General features: G+C 37.6%; 1 protein-coding gene across 5 annotated transcripts in view; it reads left to right on the top strand.

Moving 5' to 3' along the window:
* The window catches only part of ndrg3a (ndrg family member 3a), an 82,156-nt gene that overhangs the window by 18,528 nt on the left and 40,363 nt on the right, over nt 1–23,265 (top strand). For all 5 annotated transcript variants that reach the window (XM_036559490.1, XM_036559491.1, XM_036559492.1 and 2 more), the window contains 2 exons: nt 14,107–14,179; nt 19,780–19,812. In XM_036559490.1, the coding sequence (XP_036415383.1) occupies nt 14,107–14,179; nt 19,780–19,812 (106 nt within the window). The remainder of the gene's footprint in view (nt 1–14,106; nt 14,180–19,779; nt 19,813–23,265) is intronic.

Genomic DNA, 23,265 nt, shown 5'->3' with positions numbered 1-23,265 from the left:
AACATCTTTAAATTCACATATTTCACAACAGAATGAGGCATTTTCAGAACATTTGTCTGGTTTAGAATGTATTCTCCATAAATGTGTTTTTAAGGCACCTGTTGTTTTAAAAGTACAAACACACTCTGGATATAAGCAGGGAAAAGAGTCTCTACCAGCTTCCCAATGATGAAGTCTGTAGTGCTTGAATAAGATTTCTTGTTGTGGCGTTGAGAATTTACAGTAGCAGCACTGCATGGGGTTCACCTTGTGTTAAGAGCTGAACACCTGGAAAATAAAAACAATACAAATAGTAGATATTTCAACCACTTAGCCAGTTGTCAGTTAGTATGTATTTGTATTAAGACAGTGCATCTCACAACCTAAGTAAATGTACAATTTGTTCAGATATGAAAATGTCCTAATGATTATCTGCCAGTGAGTGTGCACAAACAGAATTAGGTAGCTGTGCTCACGTTAATGCTATTGCATATCCTCCACAGAAAATTAAAGACGGTAGCTAAATGCTTCCAAGGCATGCTCTGATATAACACTTTATACATAACAATAACTTTTAATCAAAGTCAAATCAAGATAATCCTCTTCAACTATCAAATACAAAATTGACATCGATTGAAATAATCTGTAGCTACGTTTGAGAGAATAACTTAGAATTTCTCTGGTCATTTCAATGAACCAGAGGGGGAAATATCAAATTTTACGACGATTTGTGACATCAGTGATATAGGCTAACTGCAAACGACATTTAAGTCGCTTTTGAATGCAAAAAAAAATCAAAGAGCTTTGCTAAGGTTCCGGTAAAATGCAAGAGTAAGATTACTTTCACAGAGCTTAGCTAACCTTAGTTGAGAAAAAGGCTGAAAAAGGCTGTCTTGTCCAATTTGCTGGGCAAAGTCCCTGGCTAACTAGTCACAACACTGCTGTACAGAGTTATCAGGCATAAACTAACGTTAGTTAGATAGATAAATGGTTATTCGTATGAGTATGTCTGGACTCACCGCTCAGCCGAGATCTACGCATTGATAGGTGACTTCAGTGCAGCTCGTTTCTCTGGAAAATGTGGCGCGCAATCCTTCTTCTTCTTTGTGCGCACGCTCAGTAGTTTCAAACGTCTAGCTCTTTTGCTCAGCAAACGCAGATTTTTTTGTTCAACTTGAACAGTCGACTGAACACAGTTATGCTTGTTCGCGGAATATAAAATAGTAAGTTGAATAGCAAACATTATATAGTTAATGATTAGACACATTTTTTTTTGTTTTGGGCCAACTACTTTCATGTTTTATGTTGTGCCAGCATTTATTTTTTTATTCCCAGAACATTTCTGAACATCGATTTTTTACAGTGCACCAAACACTGTCTATTTCACTGTTAAATGCTAAAATGCTATTGAAATTCAAAAAGGAAAAATTATGTAAAGTACTACATTTAAAACAGAAATGTTTGTCATAATTCCCAATTAGCTGCACCATTTGTAGTTGATTTTAGCATTGTATTTAATGTGGTTGAACCACAATTGAAATAACAAAATGTGATTTAGGTATTTGATTACATCCATAATATTTTTTTAATGTAAAAGTTTAAATAAATAAAAAAAAAAGATATTGTGATTCATTCCAAAAGAACTGCAGATGTGCTACTATATCTCTAAGCTGTCTATTTGAAGACTGCCTCTAACTTGACAAACTGAGTGTTTGGTGTATTTAAAAACTTGAATTCCACCAAAATTAAATAATACAATCTTAAAGACTGTGAATGTCATCATCGAGCTATCAGTATACAGGTAACATCACTTTTTACAGGTATTACAGTAGAATAAGTATGGGCATGTACATTTTTAGCTACAGGTTAATTAAATGTCCTTTTTTGTGGTTTGCAATTGGTGTGCAATTCTCACCATGGATCAAAGTAAACAACACAATTAATCAGATGTGTATAGACACAGTGGTTCTGGAGCTATTGGCATTTTTTTTCTTCAAATCGTTTCACTGAAATCTCCTCTCACTTTTTCGGTATTAACACAAAAAGAGGAGTACGTTAAATGTCACCCAAACCGCAAAGGAAAAGGTGTGCATCACTCTGTGGTCGTACTGTCATGAATATAACATTTACTAACCTCCATAGTCTGTTCAAATGTTATTAGCGCCGAAAAGACGAATATCGAAAATAAAACTGACTTTACCGTACACAGTTCATATTGTTCATATAATACTGTGCCCCTTAAGGGACAGTGTTGTGGTTTAATGATGGTAGTGGTGTTGTTCCATTAGTCTAAAATGTATGTGTGTGTTATTTGTGTTTTTCTGTAGCCACTCCCGTATCTCCGTCTACACCAACACACTCATCACTCATGAACAGAGATGCTCATCAGGTCTGATTTTGATTTGGGGGGGGGGGGCGGTTATGAGGAAACTGCAGCTCCTCTTCACAGCAAACGGCCCACGGTGTTTCTGCTCCCCCGTCGAGCTGCGCTGTTAGAGACCATCATACAATTACAGGACGAAATGATCGGCGTTTCAACATCCTCACATTAATATATCTATATCTAATCCATAGATCTATTAAAATCTCTCGCCATTTGACCTCATTCCACATGAATGTGTCTGTGTGTGTTTAATTTGGGTTTGTTGAAACTTTGACGCTGATAATTTCTTCCTGTAATTGTGTGATGATCTCTAACACCACAGCTTGTCGGGGAGCAGGAACAGCGCTAAGCGTCTCTCTCTCTGTTAAATATGATCATTAGACAGTGCAGTTTAGTGAAGATTGTGGTTGTAGTTTATTGTCTTCCTTCATTTCACCACCAAACTGCAGCTGCACTGATGAATCTGTGGGCCGTTTGCTGTGAAGAGGAGCTGCAGTTTCCTCATAACGCCCCAAATCAAAATCAGACCTGATGAGCATCTCTGTTCATTATCTCATCAGTCTAACACGTCAAAACCCGTCAGACAGTCTCAGGGAGCTGTTATTTACTTCTGCACCAGACAAATAGCACGACCTGTATCTACTACACTGATTTTGCGCACGAATCAAAAAAATAAACAACGTACGTTCAGTTAAAAATAAAGCGTGACAACGATTAAAAGAAAACGAGAGAACAAATTAGAAAATCGTGATCACGAATAACAAAAAACGTACCCACGAAGTAACGAAAACGTGCGCACTTTTAAAAGAAAACGAGGGAACGATTTAAGAAATCGTGGCCACGAATAAAGGAAAACGTGCGTACGAACTGCAAAACGTTCGCTCGAATTAATACCTCCGTCCCCTCCGGGGCTTCGTACATTATAGAAAAGCACCTTTTAAGATTTTAAAATATTACTTGTTGGATTGTTTCACTGTTTAAAACTAAAGTTGAACTCCTCAGTTCAAAAGTAACATCAGCAAAGAACATTACTGTTCATTAAAATGTACAATACTGCACTCAGTCACACAGTCATACAATATCTGAATGAAAGACAAAAATATGTTTATATGTCAAAATTTGATGATTAAAGGGCCTATAATCTACCTTTTTCTTGTATTTATTTTTTTCCCCCAAGATCCATTTAGAATGTTTTTTGAAGTATTAGGTACCACAAATGCAATTATTTATTAATTCATTTGTTACTGTGTGAAAGACTGATATATGTAAATGACATGTATTCTAATAGGCTTCCTTATATTGTGCCTCATTCCAAAAACAGTCTAGGCTGAAACAGTCCTTATATCTTGAATTTGAATATTAGGGGCTAAACTGCTGTAAGCTGAGTAGGCAGATAAATGCCTTCATTTTTGTGATGTCACAAAAAACATCACATTCAAAACAGCTGTATGGAATAGGGAGTGAATGGTACGTTTTGAAATGTTTGATACAACATCAAACACTTTTACTTAAAAAAGAAGGAAAATCTAGTGTTCCATGATATAGGCCCTTTGAATTAACCCAAAGTTGTAATCTTAATGACATACGGAATGCTTGATAGTTCTGGTTTGATTTAGATCTGTGAAAATGCACTTCTCTGAATTAGAAACCTTGTTTGATCAGTGGATTCCTCAGGTCTGACACACTTGGTTCAGTTTATCAGGTAATTATAAATCCCTTCACATAGTGAGTAGAACAGAGATAATATAGAAAAATGCAGGACTGGCATTTAGAACCACTGTATTTGCTCCCTCTTAGCAGGAATGCTACATCTGGCCTTTCTTTCCTCAATTTCTAGGAGATTAATTTAGGGTAATAAAAGTGTTCAAACCTTTGCACATGCCACAGTTACCTTTTTCATTTTTTTTAAGTTAATCAAAAATGAAGTATATATGCAGAGATCATATTCACTTTTTTCACTCCAGAAATGAACAAAATATGTAAATTGGCCAGGCAAGCCCAAACTTTTGCATACATCTGTGTATGAGTGCAAATCGAGGTGTGTCCTTTAAAAATAATAAATAGGTAAATAAGGCACCAGGGCACAGCCAATTCCTTCCATGCAAAGAAGCTGATTCATCAGTTACACCCAACCCACAGTTTGAGTTTCTGGAATCAGATGCAGTACAATTTTGTCTTTCAGGGAGATCTTTCAGAACTTTCAAAAGTTTGCCTCAGTTTATTTCTTTTCATCCATGGTTTTTATTGGACAATGTCAAGTAATTAGCCCAAAATGAACCAGACAAATTTTGACCGCTCAGATAATTTATTGTACCTGCATTTCTGGCCCCTGATAAGCTATGAGATCTTTATTGCTGCTAAGAGGCTGTCACCATCAGCCTCCGAAGACCATGATCATTAATATTGAGTTCTCCCTTGTCACACTCCAAAGTGTGAGAGATGAAAAGAGGGCCTGGCTGAGTTTCTTGATGCTAGTCGATCATTCAGCAGTATGCCTACATGCTGACTGCATCTTTGCAAGTATTCCATTTGCTGGACTGGCCAGTGCAACAGTTTTGCTCACACTGAAAGAGATATTTTTTGTGAAGATAAATAATAATGCATAATCATAAAAAATATGTTATACTTCTGTGTGTGTTACTAAAATGACCTTTGTGCTAAACAGTCTTTTGGCCTAAAACCTAAAAATGTTGCTTGCAACCATGTTTTGTGTTACTGTATTATTATTATTATTGTGTTATTAGCAGTATTGGATCAGACATATTTCTCCTACTCCTATGGCTATGATAGTTCTAAGAACTGGTTGCCTTCCTTACTTTCATACATGGACCTATCTTGCCTAATTGTTTTGTAGCAGTTGTTGAATAGGTCCTAGCAGTAAAGAGTCAGTTTTAATAAGCCTAAAATTTTAGAGCTTAAAGCGCTTAGAACCCTTACTTTTTATTAACCCTGTCTGCTCCAGTTGTTCATTTGTTTATGCTGTGTATGGCTGTGTCACCAGCTAAAGACAGAATTCTGTGTCATCCACAAGTATCACTGTCAGATTGAAAAGCAGTTATGTAATACAGTAGGGGAAGATGGTAACTGGCTGTTTTTCTTTTAAACAACTCCCTGGAGTAACCTTATTATGATACATGTCAATTTTAGTGATCATAAAAGAAAGGACTGAAAATTTGTTGATATTCTAGTTGTATCTCCCTATTACCTCTATTTCTGTCTCTTTTACTCCCTTGTCCCTTTGGGAATCTTGACTGAAAATAAACGTTGACAATCTTTGTTTCTATGGTAACGTCTGCACACTCCACTGAATACACAACTGCTATGGGCAGTGAGGTTGATATTAGTCATTTAATAGTTTAAAGTTTAAATTGAAATGTGCACATATCAAGGTAAACTTAATTGTCCTCTTTTTCAAGTTTCTAATCTTAACATGTACTGTCTATGTGAAATTAATCTGCAAAAACAGCCAATTCTGAATGAATTGTTTTTGTGATTTTGCAAAAACCAATGTATTTACACTGGGACACAATACAGAACAGAAGTAATTTACATATATCTTGTATTGTCTTAAAGGCACAGCAACAAGTTAACCCTGTTAAGCAGATAAAGAGAGATTACATAAAACCACATAAATGTTAAAGGTAGACTTCAGGGGAGAAATAAAAAATATATGAAAATGTAGAATATGGCCCCTTTAAACAATATACCAGATAACTTTGCTGATGGGGTTGCACCTGACAAACCACGTGACATCTCAAGGTGATGTGAAAAAAAATACTGATTTAAGGTTTTCTGACATTCAGTGCTTTTGGGTGTGTTCTGACACATTTTCTTCAAAGTTTACCACAGCACCCCTTTAATGGATCAAATATTTGCATTTGAATGGGTAAATTATACAACTGACAACAAACTATGTCTGCGTGACAAAATCAAGGCTAGATTTTTCACAATAATTACATTTTCGTCTGATCACAATTATTTGAGTTGATTGCAATTACTTAAATGGAAAGTTCGGCAAAAACTCAAATTAACATGATTTATCACTTACCCCAGATCATTGATGACATCTTTATGTACACTTTTTTGGCTTATGGGAGATGCTAAGTTAATATTGCTTACAAACAAGTTTCATTTGGACAGCCGTTTGAGAATGGCTCTACGCAAACCAGACACAGGCACTCATCTTCTGATCTTCTGATGAAGAGTCATGGAGTCTTTCTTTGTACCAGCCTTTTTTTCTGCATTTTCAATTTTTCCCCTCTGTTTCTTCTAGAAAAGTTTTTTTTTGTTGTGCCTCCCTTTTGGCTTCAAGTGCCTCTTTCACTGGTGTCTTAGTAAGAACAACAGTTTTTCTGTTCTTTTTTTCAGGGGGTTGGCCAGCTAGTTTTCTTGAACTAGCTTTTGTGTATGGCCAAATGTCCTCTGGAGTTGCTTGGTGGTTAGAGCTGGCATTGCCAGGAAAGGGCGAGGTGGTGCTATTGGGCAGGGCTGGGTTGTTGCTGAGGCTTGGCAGGATTGCATTTGCTATTGGGCAGGGCAAGGTTGGTGCTAGGGCCTGGCAGAGTTGTGTTAATGCTATTGGGCAGGGCTGGGTTGGTGCTAGGGCCTGGCAGGGCTGGGTTGGGTTGGTGCTTGGGCCTGGCAGGGCTGCTTTGGGTTGGTGCTTGGGCCTGGCAGGGCTGGGTTGGGTTGGTGCTTGGGCCTGGGAGGGCTTGTTAGGTGCTTGGGCTTGGCAAGGCTGTGTTTGTGCTTGGGCCTGGCAAGGCTGGGTTTGTGCTTGGGCCTGGCAAACCGGGTTCCTTAAAGGGGCAATGTGTGACATGGGGTGGTGAAAATACTCCAAGAACACATTGTTGTTTTATGGTTGAACCCCTGTCACCTGAAAGTGGGCATGAATATCAATGGGTTGCAGCGAGAAGATATGCAACTGCCACAATCCCAGGCATGTCAGATTGTCAGTCTTCCTGGGTTGTTCCTTATCCAGGAATCAGATGAATGAGTTAATGTGTCTTCAGCAGTCCATAAACAGTTCTGTCCAGAATTCGCAGCCTGTGAGCAGTGGGGAGGGAAGGAGAGCATAATTATACCATTTTGTTTGGCAAAGTAATGGAAAAATGGGAGCTATGATTATCCAGGAGTAAGCATGGCTTTTTCTTTTTGAACACTTGGCATTTTTAACAAAATAATGGAGAAAATCAACAAAGTATTCATAGTACTCATTTCACCAGATGTCAGTAAGCCTACTTGTTTGAACCCCTGCCTGGCCAGCAATCTGTCTGGTTTCTGCACAGTGCTCACACCAGTTTCATCCATATTTCACATGTCCCCTGGTCCCAATTCGTGTTGGTGTACCACCTTTTCCAGATTGTCAAAGAAAGGTTTGACATTCTTCTGGTTAAAAGCACATAACTGGCAAGACTATTTGCCTCTAGATTTCTGAGAGAGAGTGTGGGGTGCCTCTTCAAGAAGTATATAAACCAATCTTTGCTGGCCTTTTTTTCCAGCCCAGACTGGTGAAAACTGCAGCTCCCATGCCCCTGCAAATTTGTAGGCTAGTTTTTTCCCCTGAGTTGGTGACAAACCAAAATAGATATTATTGCTCAAGATTCATTAGCATCATATCAGGTGGTGTGCTGCCATTTTCTGTTTTTCTTTCATAACTCCATCTCTTCTTCCTCCCTTCTTTTCTTTCCTGTCTTTCTTTCCTGTCTTTCTTTCCTGTCTTTCTTTCCTGTCTTTCTTTCATAAGCACATTCACACAAGTTAGTCAGTAACAAAAAACACAGTTAGTAATTCGATGTAATTATCATTAAATCAATAGCTGATTGCACAATATCACAACAGCTCCCTAAATCACTGAGGCAAGGTGCCCCAAACAGTCATGACTGCATATATTTGCTATATTGTAAAGTTAGCTTAGTGCAGGACATTAGCAAAAGTACAACAAGACACTTTGTTCTCCTCTCTACTAAAAATAAATATTTTGCCATTTATTTACCCAGATGAAGTTGGTGACAGTCTAAGTCCAGTGTTTGTTAGCACATGTCAGATATTAAACATGTCTTGACTTATTCACTGCATTTTTCATTTTATTGAAAAACATATGTAGCTTTCACAATCCTATGTTTATGTTGCAACAAACAGAATGTAAATTCGGGTGAGTTCTCAATACAAACAATAAAGGGTAATAAACAGAAAACAAAAGAAGGGAGAATTTTGGGTACCTCCACTCCCAATTGTGCATTATTTAGTGTTTAACACTGTGAGTTTTTGTTTATGCAAGTTAAAGAAAATGTGACAACTGGGGACTGACAGTCATTTTAGTCAGTAAGGCACTGTTTAACTAAACCTATTGGAGTACAAACTTAAAATCTAAAATGTAAAAAATTATATTGGTAGATATCATCTGTTATCTGAATTTATAGCCCCCTAAAATTGGCATCTGTATCAGCCAAAAAGTGTTCATATTGGTCAGACCCTAGTTAGTGACATGGCACTTACATACACAAATTAATCAACAAACTGCTATGATAGTGTAAAGTGTGATGAGGCAAATGTGTTGCCCATCACCAGAGGACTGTGTGTGTAATACTTACCTGAACACCTACCTGTAATACTCACCTGTTATCTGTTTCCTAACACCAGCAGCAAAAGGGAGGCAGAGCAGACGGAGCTCACTCATGAGCGTGCCGGAGGGCCCACGGCTAGCTCATGAGAGGGGTGATGTGTCTACCTAGGGCACAGAAGACAGAGTGAGACAGGCTAGTCAATGCGCGCACTGTATGAAATGTCCCACCAGTAATTTCATGCGTCAAGACCTTGTGAGATGTAATTATGATTTTATTCACCCTTGTTCTTAATCCACTCTTATAGGACAGCAACACCCCTGCAGAGTGGAATGGTTCAGCTCAGGTGATGCAGGGGTGGGGCTAACCCTATAAGAGGCAGGGGAAGAGTTTAGTAGGGGGCTAGCTCGAGGATACTCACATCAGACTGCGAGGAGACTGAGAAGAAGGGAGTAAGAGCTAAGCTAAAAAGAATATAGTCCTGTGGCCTTGCGGCCTGAGACTATTTATACTTACCTGTACTGATCGAGTTGGGGCAACATTTTACCTACCATTTACTTTGTGTTTGTACAGTTTTTCTTTTGTGTGTTTCACCGTGTAAATAAATCTCACTCATTGCAAAGAATCATCCAGAGTCGTCACATCCTCAGCCTGCAACTACATTCCACTACCCATTCAGTCACAAACTACCCGGTGACTTCATGTCTCCTAACGGGGTTCGGCGAAGCATCGTCACATAAAGCTGTCTGAATATCTTATGGACAACAACAAAACAATAAAATAAAGTATATTTTACCTTTTTATATTTTTGTTCACTTGTCACATCGACAAACTAGATGGGGGGATGAGGTCATGGGTCTCTCTCAACCTGAGGTGTACATTTAAAGAAAAAAATATGGATTAAAAAATAGCTTTTGAGCAAATTTTCATTCACTTAGGCACTTCTGACCACTTATGTTCAAACATTATTCCGGACTTTTTACATAATAGTAAATACAGAATTGCTACTTTCCTGCAATTAATTTAATGTGAAAGCAGCAACCATCTTTTACAATAAATTTCACATTTGCCATCTGAGTCTCAAGTATCATGTAGCCTAATCCCACATATGGTTTACAGGACTGAATAACATTGGACCTCAGTGATTGGTTGATTGTGTTATAGGCAAACTGATTTATCATAGCAGAAAGTGTTTGTTGGAAGTAGGTGGGGCTCCAAGATCACTGAGGACACAGAATAGACTGGTAGAAGCAGGTTAAGCCAGCAATGTTTATGGTAAGACATTAACAGTTCTCCTCTGGTACATCTTTTATATTGGTGCTGTCATGTAAAAGACTTGTAACTCCAATGTTCCTGTCTTTATTTTTTACACCATTTGAAAATGCTAGCAGCCCTTTGCATGTATAGTACATGAATAGTTTATGATGAATGGACTGGTAGAAAAGGTCCAAAATTATGTAGAATATAAAATATAACAAAATAAACAAATGTCTTTCCTCCTCCTGTTAACATTTCAGAGCAAAATTAAATGAATGATAAGATGCTTTACATATATTTAAAAATGCAGTAAATGTTTCAGGAGTAAGAATATTTTTGCTGTGTAAGTTATGGACCATGAACCGTCAGTAATCCCCCCTAGCCTGTCTCACACATCTTTACTTTTTTTTGTTTTAATTCTTTTTTTCACTTTTACAATGCTAAACTACAGTGGCCAAAAAAAAAATCCAATGCGCAGTACAATAAAAAATATGTTGCAAACTCATAAACATGATGCAAATTCAGAAAACATTTCTTTTTTCATCAACATGACTGCATCTGAGCTACATTTTAGAAACACACTGCTGACTCAGAAAATAATTTCTTCCCCAAGACTACACCTGAACTATCTTTCACAAATGCATTGCAAATACAGAAAACATAAAGCTTAATAAATGCTGCAAAGCCAGTCACAACACAATGGAAGTGAGCCACAACACAGTGGAAATGTTTCTGGAAGACTCTCAAATGGGACAGAATATCTGTGATGGAAAATGACTCACAGAAGTTGTTGAGACAATAGAGACTGACATTTCACAAAGTTCATTGTTAACATGGCTGGTTAGTTAGCTATCTGACATGTCATAGTATGGTAGTTATCAGTCATGTTTCGTATTGCTATTTGAAATTTTACAGTTAAACTCTATACCTAACTCCCATTACAATACAGTGATATTAGTTAAATGCTCAAATAAAAGTTAACTAACTTTTTCCCATAAATGATGTTTGCGCTGCATAGAATTTAAGAATTGGAATGGCTACATCCACTTTTGAGTGTCCTTTGGAAGCATTTCCGTTGTGTTGTGGCTGGGTTTTCAAGGTCTATTCATCACAGTGCTGTAACTACTGGCAATGCAGGCAAACCAATCATAGTGGGGCCCGTAGCACGGGGAGGGAATGAGGACTGGGCCCTCTAGTATCTTTATCAGAACACTTGCATCGCTGCTCGTGTAGTTTTACATATATGACTCATGGGTAGTGAAAATAACTTTATATACTTCTATTAACCTACATTAGAGCATCAACTTGGTTGAGACATAGAGTAGCAAGTAAGCAAGCAAACTACAAGGTCATTTTTTTAATTCATTGAAGAATAATTGTCTTATTGGGGTCAGGGGCATTTACTTTTTTTCCTCACTGGAACCAGTCCTAGTTATGTTACTGCTTCATTTTCTTTGCTACTAGGTCCAGTGTGGACCTGAATTTCTGTAAAGGGACAAAAGAAGTAGTATTTTGTTAAATACTCTTACATGCCTCATACTTTATCTATGGACCTACCCCTCAGAACATTCTGTCTGAGACATGGCCTCAGTGACTGGATTAACCTTGAGGTGACTTTGAGGTGCTATTGTGAGGCATTTTGGAGGCATTCTCTGCAATTACTGACCTGAGTGAACATGGGTCCCATGGGAAGAATAGGAAAACAAGGAATTTCCATGCTCATTCATTCCTCTGAAGTCTCTCTTGCAACCCGGTACAAGGATGAAGAATGATGAAATGAGTCGATTCAAGACTATTTACACTGACATATCAGCAAAGCTCTTCTTCTCAGGTTATTTGTAGCACAATATGGAGGAGAACCAACATTGTCCTGTAATTATGACACAGTTTGGGTTTGCTGTGTTATATACCAGTTACCATAGTAACCATGCAGCAGTACATGGAAAAACTGGTTCAATGCTCTAGCTAAATCTACATTTTAAAGTCATAGCAGTTTTATATAATTATTCACAGGGGTAATTCTAGGATCAGAGCTTTAGGGGTGCTGAGCACCCAATAAGATCACCTCCCGCTCCATCCTTGTCTCTCCCCCTTTGCACTGACAATCATACACAGATATGTTGTATTCAACTACAAAATGACATAAATAGAATAAATATTAATAAATAAGCCAAACCAATGGAGTATTAGTGACGTAAATAAATGAAGGATGTTGAGGAGAATCCACACTTGATAACAGCATATGAGCGCAGGAAACAGAAGCTGCCATGGCATTATAACTATGTGGTCTTGACTGATGTTAACTGTCAACTTTCTTACCTGGTTCTTGCTCTCTATCCTGCTCTCTCTCCCCCTCTCTCTCTATTCACCTCTCTCCCTCTTTGTGCTGCCAACCAGCTGACAAATACAACAAACAAACAAACAATGAGTATTTTTATTTTATAAGAGAAAAATAAATAGATCCATAAGGACAGGAGAGAGAAAGTGAATCATGACATTTGCTTATGAGAGATTTTGTAGGTAGAAGAAATGAAGCGCCAGTGTTTCTTCTGATTATTGACTACTGTTCCTTAAAAGGGAACATGATATCACATTATTTTCCTTGAGGCCAAACGGTGCGACATATTTATGTGACCATTTTCCAATCTCTCTTCAAAGGACAGATGCTGTTCAAATAGAAGAAATAGGAAGTTTTGATACAGCAGTTTGGGCTGAAACACTACTTATAACTCCTACATGAATGAGCAGACTAGATTACTATATAAGCTGAATAAGCGGACATACAGTTTTGGCCCAAAAGTTTGTAGACACCTGCTCATGCAGCGTTTCTTCTGAAACCACGGGTATTAGTAGAGAGTTTGACCCTGCTTTGCTGTAATAACAGACTTTACTCCTCTGGGAAGACTTTACACTAAATGTTGGATTATTGCTATGAGGATTTGAGTGCATTCAGCTACAAGACCATTGCTGAGGTCAGGTACTGATGTTGGATGATTACTTCTGGAGTACAAATGCCACTTCAATGCATGCCAAAGTTATTGGATGAAGCTCCTTTATTCCAAAGACTGCAGTTCCACTGCTTCGCAGCCCAGAGGCTGGAGTCTTTATATCCCTCTAGCTGCCACTTTATGCTCAAGTGCGGCTGCTTCAGAGCATCCAATTCTATTGGCAATGTTTTTCTATGCAGATTATACAAACTGTGTGCACAGTTGTACACCTGTGTCAGCAATGGATGCACCTTAAAGTAGATGAATTTCCTAATTAGAAGGGGTGTCTGAATACTTTGGGACATATAGTGTATAAAAAGCATACATTTTTGTGATATTGTAAAAACAGTAAATTCAAAACTGGTAGCTTTCCAGTTTTTATATATAGAATGTATGGTCTGGGGAGTAAATAGTACATTTTAAAACTTTAACAATGTTTACGTAGTACATTGAGCTCTCTTTTTTTAAAAAGCAAGTAAAATAGATTTTCCATGATACTGGCTCTTTGATCTAGTAGCCATGGACTTTAGTTTGTCCCTTTCTTTAGCTTTATAGGACAACACAGTGAAAGGGACAACACTTTTTTGTCAAACAACAATTTGTATCTTTGGCTATGGTACTTTTCTCTTGTCAGGTTGCCAGCAGATGTAATGAGTACTCATCTACATGTATCCCCATATAACTTTTAATTGCCCTATTATAGATTTTATCTAAAAGGATAATTAGCAAGCCATATTTTGTCAGAAAGGGTCCAGTACTGATTTTCTCTATTGACTTATGTTGCAATAGGAGACAGTATGCTTATGTTTGGTGGTGTTCAATAAAAGTGAACAAGAATTAAGTGATGTATTTTTAATGATAGATAAGGATTACTAAATATGTGACTTTTGCTGTTGTGTGAAATAAGAGTGATTGTTTCTTTCTGTCTGCATAGTGAGACAGACACAGAGATGGATGAACTACAAGACGTTCAGCTGACCGAGATCAAGCCCCTACTGACCAACAAGGTGGGATAAATGCTATTACCACCCAGCTTTCTCATATGCTCACATGTATACAGTTTTGTATGCAACTAGTGGTTAAACTGGACTGCACATAGAAGCCAAGCTACAGCACCCTGAGTTTATGTGAACAGCAATCAGAGCTGAGCTTCGGTACAATAGATATTCAAATAATTTCCAATACAGTCATTGTTAAGTCAGTTTAACTAAACAATGTGATAAACCTGACAGACAACACTCTTTTTTTTGCCACAGTATGCCTATAAGCTTTTGTGAAGTGACTCCTCATCCCCTCATTCTGCCAATTTTTAGTCTTAAATGTGTGCTATCAATCTTTCTGTTATATTTATGATGTTTCTTCTTCCTTGGTAATTAACTAATTAATTAGTTATGCTTCAAGTAGCCTACTTCAAGTACCCTACTTCAGTTTAGTAGGTAGCTAGCTTAGTGTACATAGAAGGACAAAATTGTCAACCATACCTTTAGGTCAAACATAACTTTTTACAATAAGCTTTTTTATGCGAATAGATTTTTATGAGTGTAACAGTACATTGTGTCACATTACATTGTGATGCAAAACTATAACATGCATTGTGAGGATGGGTGTTATTTGTTATTTATTATTCAGTAGGCTTGGAAAAGCCAACTTACTGTTCTTCATAAATAAGTTGGCTTGGAAATAAACACATACATATAATCACCACATACACAGACAACTACGCACTCAACACAACACGCACACCACAAACACACAACACCACACACAAACCATACACAAAAGACCACACACACACAAATCACAAACACACCACACATCATACAAACACCACAAACACACACCACAAACAAACCACACACACTCTACACACCACACACAAACACTTTCTACACACCATAAGTAGCAGTTTATTTAAAGCAGTGGACAATTTAAAATACCAGTGCATTTAAGGTGGAAGTAAATTTAAGGTGACACTAGATTTAATGTATTAGTAAATTTAAGGTGGCAGCAGTGGGGTCTCTGGCACAGAAAGCCTGGTGGGGCACAATAAATTGTAGGGGCAGCAGCCGACTCGTCAATAAAACTACACACAAACCTGATCCAAACACAAATGCACTCCATCAATGAAATCACAATTCACAAATTAACGTAATGTTGTGCAGGAGTTGGTGGAAGTGGAATCAGGAATTTGAGTGACACGACAATGACATTAGATCTCACAAAACCTGGTTATACAGCATCGCATTACAATTCCAAAAGTTATCTAGCAGTATACGGTCATTGTGGTCTGCAACTATATGTCCACAGCCACATATCAGAGCAGGGAAACACATTGCTTTCCAGGCATTAGGAATAACGCTGGGTAAAATTTGAGCAAAGTTCAGTCAAAAAACTTTTCTCTCAAAGTCCACCAATCCATGAATGAATTCAAGTGATACCATAGCAACGGCAGGCAAGGAAAGCAGAAGAGTGTTTTTAGCTACACTCAAAGTTTGCCATGTTTTTCTCTTAAACCTCTCTTGATTGAAGGAGCAGTTGTTGTCCTTTCCAGACTGAATGATGTTGAAATCCTCTGGCCGGTGTAGTCCAGAACGTTTAATCTCTAATTTCTGCTCTAAAGACAGGGAACCAATTTTAACTTTTATGATATTTTCAGCTTGACTCATTATATTGCCTTGCTATTATGAGTGGCTACCACAACTGATAGAACAATGTCTAGCTTCGTAGCAATGGCCATACCATAAACAACGCTTACTAAACCTCCGGACATATGTAAATTTATAATTTTTTATTGGCTGCTCTCAGTATTGGGCCAACGTGATCGTGCCCCACAGCTGGTTATTGAAATGAGTGTTTTTTAACTGCTAACTTGGTTAGATGAACGCGGATGGGCCAACCCCATGCTCACCAAACGAAGCGTGCTAGGAGAAATACGTAGTCTACTGGCATTTGTAGAACAGGTATAGAAAGATATTTGGAAAGTATCAGACAGCCCTACCATTGTCATATGTAGTAAATGCACAACATATATATATATATATATATATATATATATATATATATATATATACTGAATTATTTAAGGTAACAGTGGAATTAAGGAGGCATTGGATTTAAGGGAGCAGTGGTTCTAAGGTAGCAGTGTATTTAGGTTTGCAATGAAATTTAAGGTAGCAGGAGATTTAAGGTGGTAGACAACTTAAGGCATCAGTGAATTTAAGGTGGCAGTAAATTAGTAAATTTAGGGTGGCAGTTTATTTACAGTATCAGTAAATTTAAGGTAGCAGTGAATTTAAGGTGCCAATAAATTTAAGGTGCCAGTAAATTTAAGGTGGTAGTAGATTTTAGGTGGCAGTGGATTTAAAGTGGCAGTGATTTAAGATATTGGTAAATTTAAGGTGGCAGTGAATTTAAGGTGGCAGTAAATTTAAGGTAGCAGTGGATTTAAGGTGGCAGGAATTTTGAGGTATCAGTAAATTTAAGGTGGCAGTGAATTTAAGGTGGCGGTGGATTTAAGGTGGCAGTGAATTTAAGGAATCAGTAGGTTTAAGGTGGCAGTGCTACTGTATTTAATAGCATAGCAATCGCCTAGCAACACCTTAGCAACAACTTGGGACACCTTAGCAAGCACCCAGCAACACCTTACCAAATACCTTGGATACCATAGCAACCACTCAGCCAAATCTAAGCAACACTTTAACAACCATCAGTCCTCCACGATTTATACGTTTTAATTTAATTAGCTGGCCTTTTCAAGCCAACTTTTTCTCTTTTCTAGTTAATGTTATCATCTAATGCAGTTGCACTGTTTGGACACCAAAGGTTAAGCATCATATTCAGTGTCATACAACACACGCCATGCTCCGAAATAGGGCTCTAGTCTTCCAGTTCTAACAGGCTGTGTCACACCATCGATACATTATTTTTCTTCATTCAGATTTTGTTCAGAATATTGAATTGTGAACCAAATTATAAATAAAATCAAATTTTTCACTGGGTGTACTGGTACAGCTCTATTTGATAGCCTGCTTGTGTAACATAACTATTATTGTATTGCATTTGCTTCCCTGTTATTTAGCCCCACGTCCCAAATAATTGTATGTTACTAGTTCAGGTTGTCTGTAAGTAGACAAGCCAACTATTTAACCTCACTTGAATTGATTGATCTCCAATTATTTCCTTGAGTTCTTGTAAATCTGGGTTTAATTAAATTAATGTATTATTAAACACAGCAAGAGAGGGAGAGAAAGAAGCTGAAGCAGACTGACAGGGCTGACGGAACAGATTTAATGGGTGTTAGTGATCAAGAAGAAAGTGAGTGTGTTGTTTAAGCTTTCATTTAAAATTCATACTGAATTTAATTGAAGCTAACTGGAAAAATATAATGTTTGTCATTTCTTAGCTTATTAAACATGCCAATGGAGCAAAATCACACTCTTTCTGACTGCGCCAACTGAGACTGAGCTGATCTTTTATGAGTATTAAATAATATGTTTGGGACCTTGTAGCTTATCTGAGTGAGAGGAGGTTGCATAGCTTGACTTCAGTACCTTTGCTTGATCTGTGTCTGCTGTTAGTGGATGGACACAGTGTTTATCATACAAACTCTGTGCCTAATTAAAACTACAAAAAGACAGATTTACTGTGTGCCAATTTGACCAAATAACCAGTTTTGATACATTTTCTGGATGTTCCTACTACACAAGTTCATGACAAACATTTTGGGGTCATTAAAAAATAATAATAATTCGCCTGGGGGACCACGCCCCCAGACCCACCTAGTACAGGCTTAGCCCACCTATCCTTGAATCTCTAGTGACAAATCTGTTGTTTTGCCAGCTAAGTATAGATAAATATGCAAACTAGTTTTAATCACAATTATACAATCAGTTCTAAGAAATCCAAGTAATACATCAACCAAACATTGTGCTCCCACATTAATGGCATGAAAGTAATGTGCCTCACAAAGTAAAATAAATCCCAACCCCTGCATACACCTATACATAAGCCCCAGTTCACTCATCAGCATAGATGCTTCTCTGCGTATCACACAAATACATATGCATTCATGTTCATGTAGGCTGCTAGAGTATACCAACTGATACACATATATATAGTAGTGTAGAAAGACATGTATATGCATATATGTATTCCAATACATGTATACAGTTATGTATACATGTATACATAACTAAACAAATATACTAACATAAATAAATACCTACAGCAACACACATGTACACAATACATTTTTTCCATACATCCAGAGAATTACAGATGTGGTTGAGATGGCCAGTTGTTGCAGAGAGCTATGTTGGCACTCTGTTCATGAAACTGAATAATTCTATCTGAGTTACTATAGCCACAGAGAGGAATTACATTTAATCTCGTTACTGAACTTGAATACAGTTTTCCCTGTAACAGTACTTTTTGGAGTAGAGTTAAATCATAGTACTTTTACTCTTACTTGAGTTATTTTTTAATGAAATACTTTTACTTCGCTACTTTAATTTTTAATAACGTAAAATAAAATAAAAAGAAGCGTATCAGCTCAGAAATCAATAAGAATCAAGCGCAATTAAATTTTAAAGATTCACAGATCAAAAAACAGCAGGAAAAACACTACATCGATGTCCAGTTTAATGGAGAAAGAAAGAGGAGAACTTCACCAGCACACAGGAGGAACAGACTGCATCCGAACGGTCATCTGTATTCATTTTCACATAAACTAAAGCAAACGGCGTTATTATCAGCGGCCAAACGCGAAACCAGCTGAAATCTCTGCTTTCACAATTCGAAAGATGTTAAGAATTTCTAATCTTCATTTAATTTATAAGTGAATTTTCCATGAAGATTACAGGACAGGACAACAAGAAACAATGTTAATTAAGTAGAGAGAGAGAGAGAGAGAGAGAGAGAGAGAGAGAAATAAATACCAAGTTTTTGCCATTGTGATTTATGAATATGTATTCTAAATGCATTTTAAATGTATTCTGAATATGTTAGTTTTTGTATGTATTGTAAAAGAATAAATTACTAAATACATTTATGACAGTGTATTCAGCTATCACTACTTTGACAATGTATTTTGCCCAACACTGTCAGTGTACAGTACTGGTTTTGTGTGTTGTGTTTGGTTATTTGTGTATTTACTCAATATCTCTGAATAAAATCAAGCCCTGACTATATCACTAGAAAAGCAGAAATGTTAAAGGTGTTTTAGATTGACCACAGCAGTGTGTAACTGGTTTAAACAGAATCAGATTGTATGAACTCTATATGCTCCATATGGTGAAAAAATTTTGGTTTTCATCAATTTTCATACAGTTTTGAATGAAATGTTTCATTTTGCAAAAGACCTGAGGTGTTCTGCTGCTTGTGTGTGTGGCTGTGTAAATTATGTGTAGTGTTTGGACAAAATGAGCCCTGTTTTCAAAATCGTGCTTAAGCAATGGCATAAAACTGCATTTAAGAGACTTGTCAAGTTTTACTTACCTCTCACTCCACCTAGTGGCAAAGAGTAGAAGAGTAGACAAAATGGCCAGTGAAAGTATATACCAAGGAATTGTCAAATAACTTAATCTTTCCCCAAATGTTTCTTTTGCAGAATTCTCGGAACTTCCAAGACTTTGATTGTCAGGTGAGTTGTTTTTTTTAACAGAAGCATACAGTGTTTCTGCCATATACATTTTGCAGCGGCAGCCCTCCACCACGGTGGTGTGAGCCGGGGGATGTGTGTGCATGTGTTTGCGAGGGGTGCATAGTGTGGGCCTGCTCCCACTGCTGAAAAAAGTCCTAGAGGAAACACTGGCTTATTTGCAGTTTTGTGTTGGATGATGTAGAAGAGTGTTTCTCAACCCTGGTCCTGTTGGCCCACTGCCCATACTGCCCTACACTTTTTAGTGTTTTCCCTGCTCCCAACACACATGATTTAAATAATCAGCCTATCATGAAGCCCTTACTAAGTTGAAGTGGCCGCACTGAAACAAGGACAGCACTAAAATGTGCAGGGCAGTGGGTCTCCATGACCAGGGTTGAGAAACACTGATGTAGACTACAAAGTCTAGTTATTTTGGCAGTGTATGGGTGGGGGCTCAATTTTTTTTGATAAAATTATGTCTGTACTTGTCAGTGTCTCTAGTGACAGGACCAATTACATACTAGTTGGAAAGATGAATACTTTTGATGGATCACAGGAGTAGAGAATAGCCTGAACTTAAAGTAGGATTAAGTTTTCCAATCATAACATGACAACAGCAACATTTTAGAGGCGTTTGATCAAGGTGATCACAATGTGAAACTATGGCTTTACTGTTAGGTCAGTACCTAAACAGACAGGACTTAATAGAAGGGGAAGAGTTTCTGGTGCATAAAAAGTGCAAGTGTGATAGATTTTGAACCCTGAGATTACACCAAAGCTAGTTGAGACAGCTCTGTCACAAGTCTTAGCAGTCACAGTCATTTTTCACAGTCGTTAGATTTCACAGTCATGCTTTGTCACAAAGAGCAGAATGAGAAATGAATGGATTTTCATCAGTTCAGCTGCAATAAAGACATGTAAAAGAAGAAAGCAGAAAACACACTGAGACATGTAATATTTATTTATTTGTTAACTAGGTAGTTAATGCTAATATTGTTAGCATGTATGGTGTGTGTGTGTGTGTGTGTGTGTGTGTGTGTGTGTGTGTGTACACAATAGTGCAATGTAATTTCATTGCAGCACAACCTGGTAGTGTGTTTGTGTGTGTGTGTGTGTGTGTGTGTGTGTGTAAATAGCCAACAAGTAAAAGTTTTTGTGTAATTAGAAAATGCACAAAAACCTTTTTAGAAATCAGTGTGGTTTTGATGCAGTTATGTTGTTAGCTCTATAGCTGCTCTGTTATGTGTGATACACACATGTCCCTATGAAGTGATCTCACCCCACTGAATGCTGCAATGTGATCGTAGGCCAAATATAGCTTATGCAGGCAGCACAGGGAGTATCCTGGAGAGCACACTTCTGCTTGACCTCATTCATATTGTACAGTCAGATTTCTACATGCATACATACATACATTTATTTATAAAAAATGCAAAGATTTGTAGTGGTTTTTGGATTGATGAACATTGCCCTTGCTCATCTGAGTTGTTATTTTGCTTTAGGTCAAAGAAATTATTTGACTAAACCAGATCTGCTTGTCACCACTAAAAGTATGTTTAGAGTGAATGTCCAAGAATTTTTAACAGTGTAGACAAATGTACACACATGCACTCTTTTGCTGTGGGTCTGTAGGTAATGATAGTCTGCTCTGCTGATATTGAGGTGACTAATTTCTGCTCTGCTGCATTTGCTGCATGTGTGTGTGTATGTGTGTGTATGCAGTGAATTAACTGCTGGGTGTGGCACCCATCTTGTGGGCTATAAAGGTAGTGTAGTGGTGTTATTATGAAGAAAATAACATCTCTGCAGTAGTAGTTCTATAGCTGGCTTGCTATATTGTAAACCAAATGTGTTTCCAATTAAGGGAAATACCTTTCATATGCAAAACCTTGCATACTACAGTGAAAATCATCTCCTCACATGTGATGCAGCAGACAGTGTTGATTTAGATTCCACTCATTCTCCATAAAGGGCAAAATCAAGTGGTGTGTGTGTGGCAGACATAAGAACTCCAAGTCTCGACAACGGCTTTATTGGTATTCCAGAAGTCCAACCTTGGAAAATGGCATTAAAAATATGAATTTTCTACTTAAGGTCCATATACGTTTAACGTTAGCCTTAACGTTAAACATATGGGACCAGACTGAGTAGTATATATGTGTATGCAAGGTTGTGGGAAGGTGTTTTAAGTTGCTAAAATATTAGGCCGCATATATGTGGCATGACGTCATGCAAAATTATTTGACTTTTTTTCATTGATAATTTACATCAAACAAAACGCATCATAGTATGCTGTAAAACAGTGAGAGAAGAAATATACACATGTAATACATCAAACTACTGATGATGTTCTGTTGTTCCGGACAAACTTTATGCAAATGTGTCAACTGGAAACCAATCATATTATTGATGTGAACCAGTAACATTTTGTGTCACGTCTACAGTCACGCACAAGATTCAACATAAATGCACATGGAACGGAAGATATAACGGTTGATGACAAAACGAATAAAGTCTGGGATAGTATTATGTACATGACAATTTTAGGCTGCTTAGGGTCTCAGAACATCCATTTCCTTCTTTGCACTTTAATTTGCTTGTGTTTTAATGACACGCTCCAAAAGCTATTCGTTTGTGCTGCGTTTGTGCTGTAGGAATCATCATTTGTGCTGTAGGAATCATCATTTGTGCTGGCAGTGTTTTTGCGAAATTAAACATTATACTGTATTTTATTACCTGTGCTGTCACTCAGCCCCCCATTAATGTCTAAACTGCACTCTTAATGTCTAAAACGGTCTCATCTGTTTTTGCTGGTTTGTGCTGTTAAAAGAAACGTTTGTGCTATTTTAATTCTCAAGTTATAAAGCAATAAGGATTGACGTGTGACGTCACTCAGTCCCCATCGACGTCCAACTCGCGCCAAAATGGTCTCATTTATTTGTGCTTTTTTTTCCTAACGTTAAAAGAAATGTTTGTGCTCTCTTAATTTGTAAGTTATTAAACAATAATGCCCCCTATCTCCCCAAAATAGTTCTCACTTGCGTCAAAAGTCTCATTCGCTTCTGCTGCATTTCTGCCTTTTTGTGGTGTTTAAGTAAATGTCAATTTATAGACTAAAGCATTTCTTAAATGAATGCCGTCACTCAGTTCCCCATCAACGTCCAAACACACCAAAACAGTCTCATTCATTTGTGCTGTTTTTTGTCACGAATGATGACATCATTTAACACACGACTGACACTGATTGATAATGAAGATCTAAGAAATGTGCTTTTGCCTCCTGAGAAGCCAGTGTCCCTGATTACAACAGAGTTATCTGGCTTTTCGACTTTAATTATTCAGCTTCATTGCATTGAGCACCTCTTCATTGTGTTTTCTCACCCCAATCCCATGGCCTTCGTCCAGTTGCATAGCGTTGTTAACTCTGCCTTGTGTAACAGAGTTAAAAAAAAA

The sequence above is a fragment of the Colossoma macropomum genome, unplaced genomic scaffold (genome assembly GCF_904425465.1).
Source record: "Colossoma macropomum unplaced genomic scaffold, Colossoma_macropomum, whole genome shotgun sequence".
Classification (NCBI taxonomy): Eukaryota; Metazoa; Chordata; class Actinopteri; order Characiformes; family Serrasalmidae; genus Colossoma; species Colossoma macropomum.
This window is presented reverse-complemented; position numbering and strand designations above follow the sequence as displayed.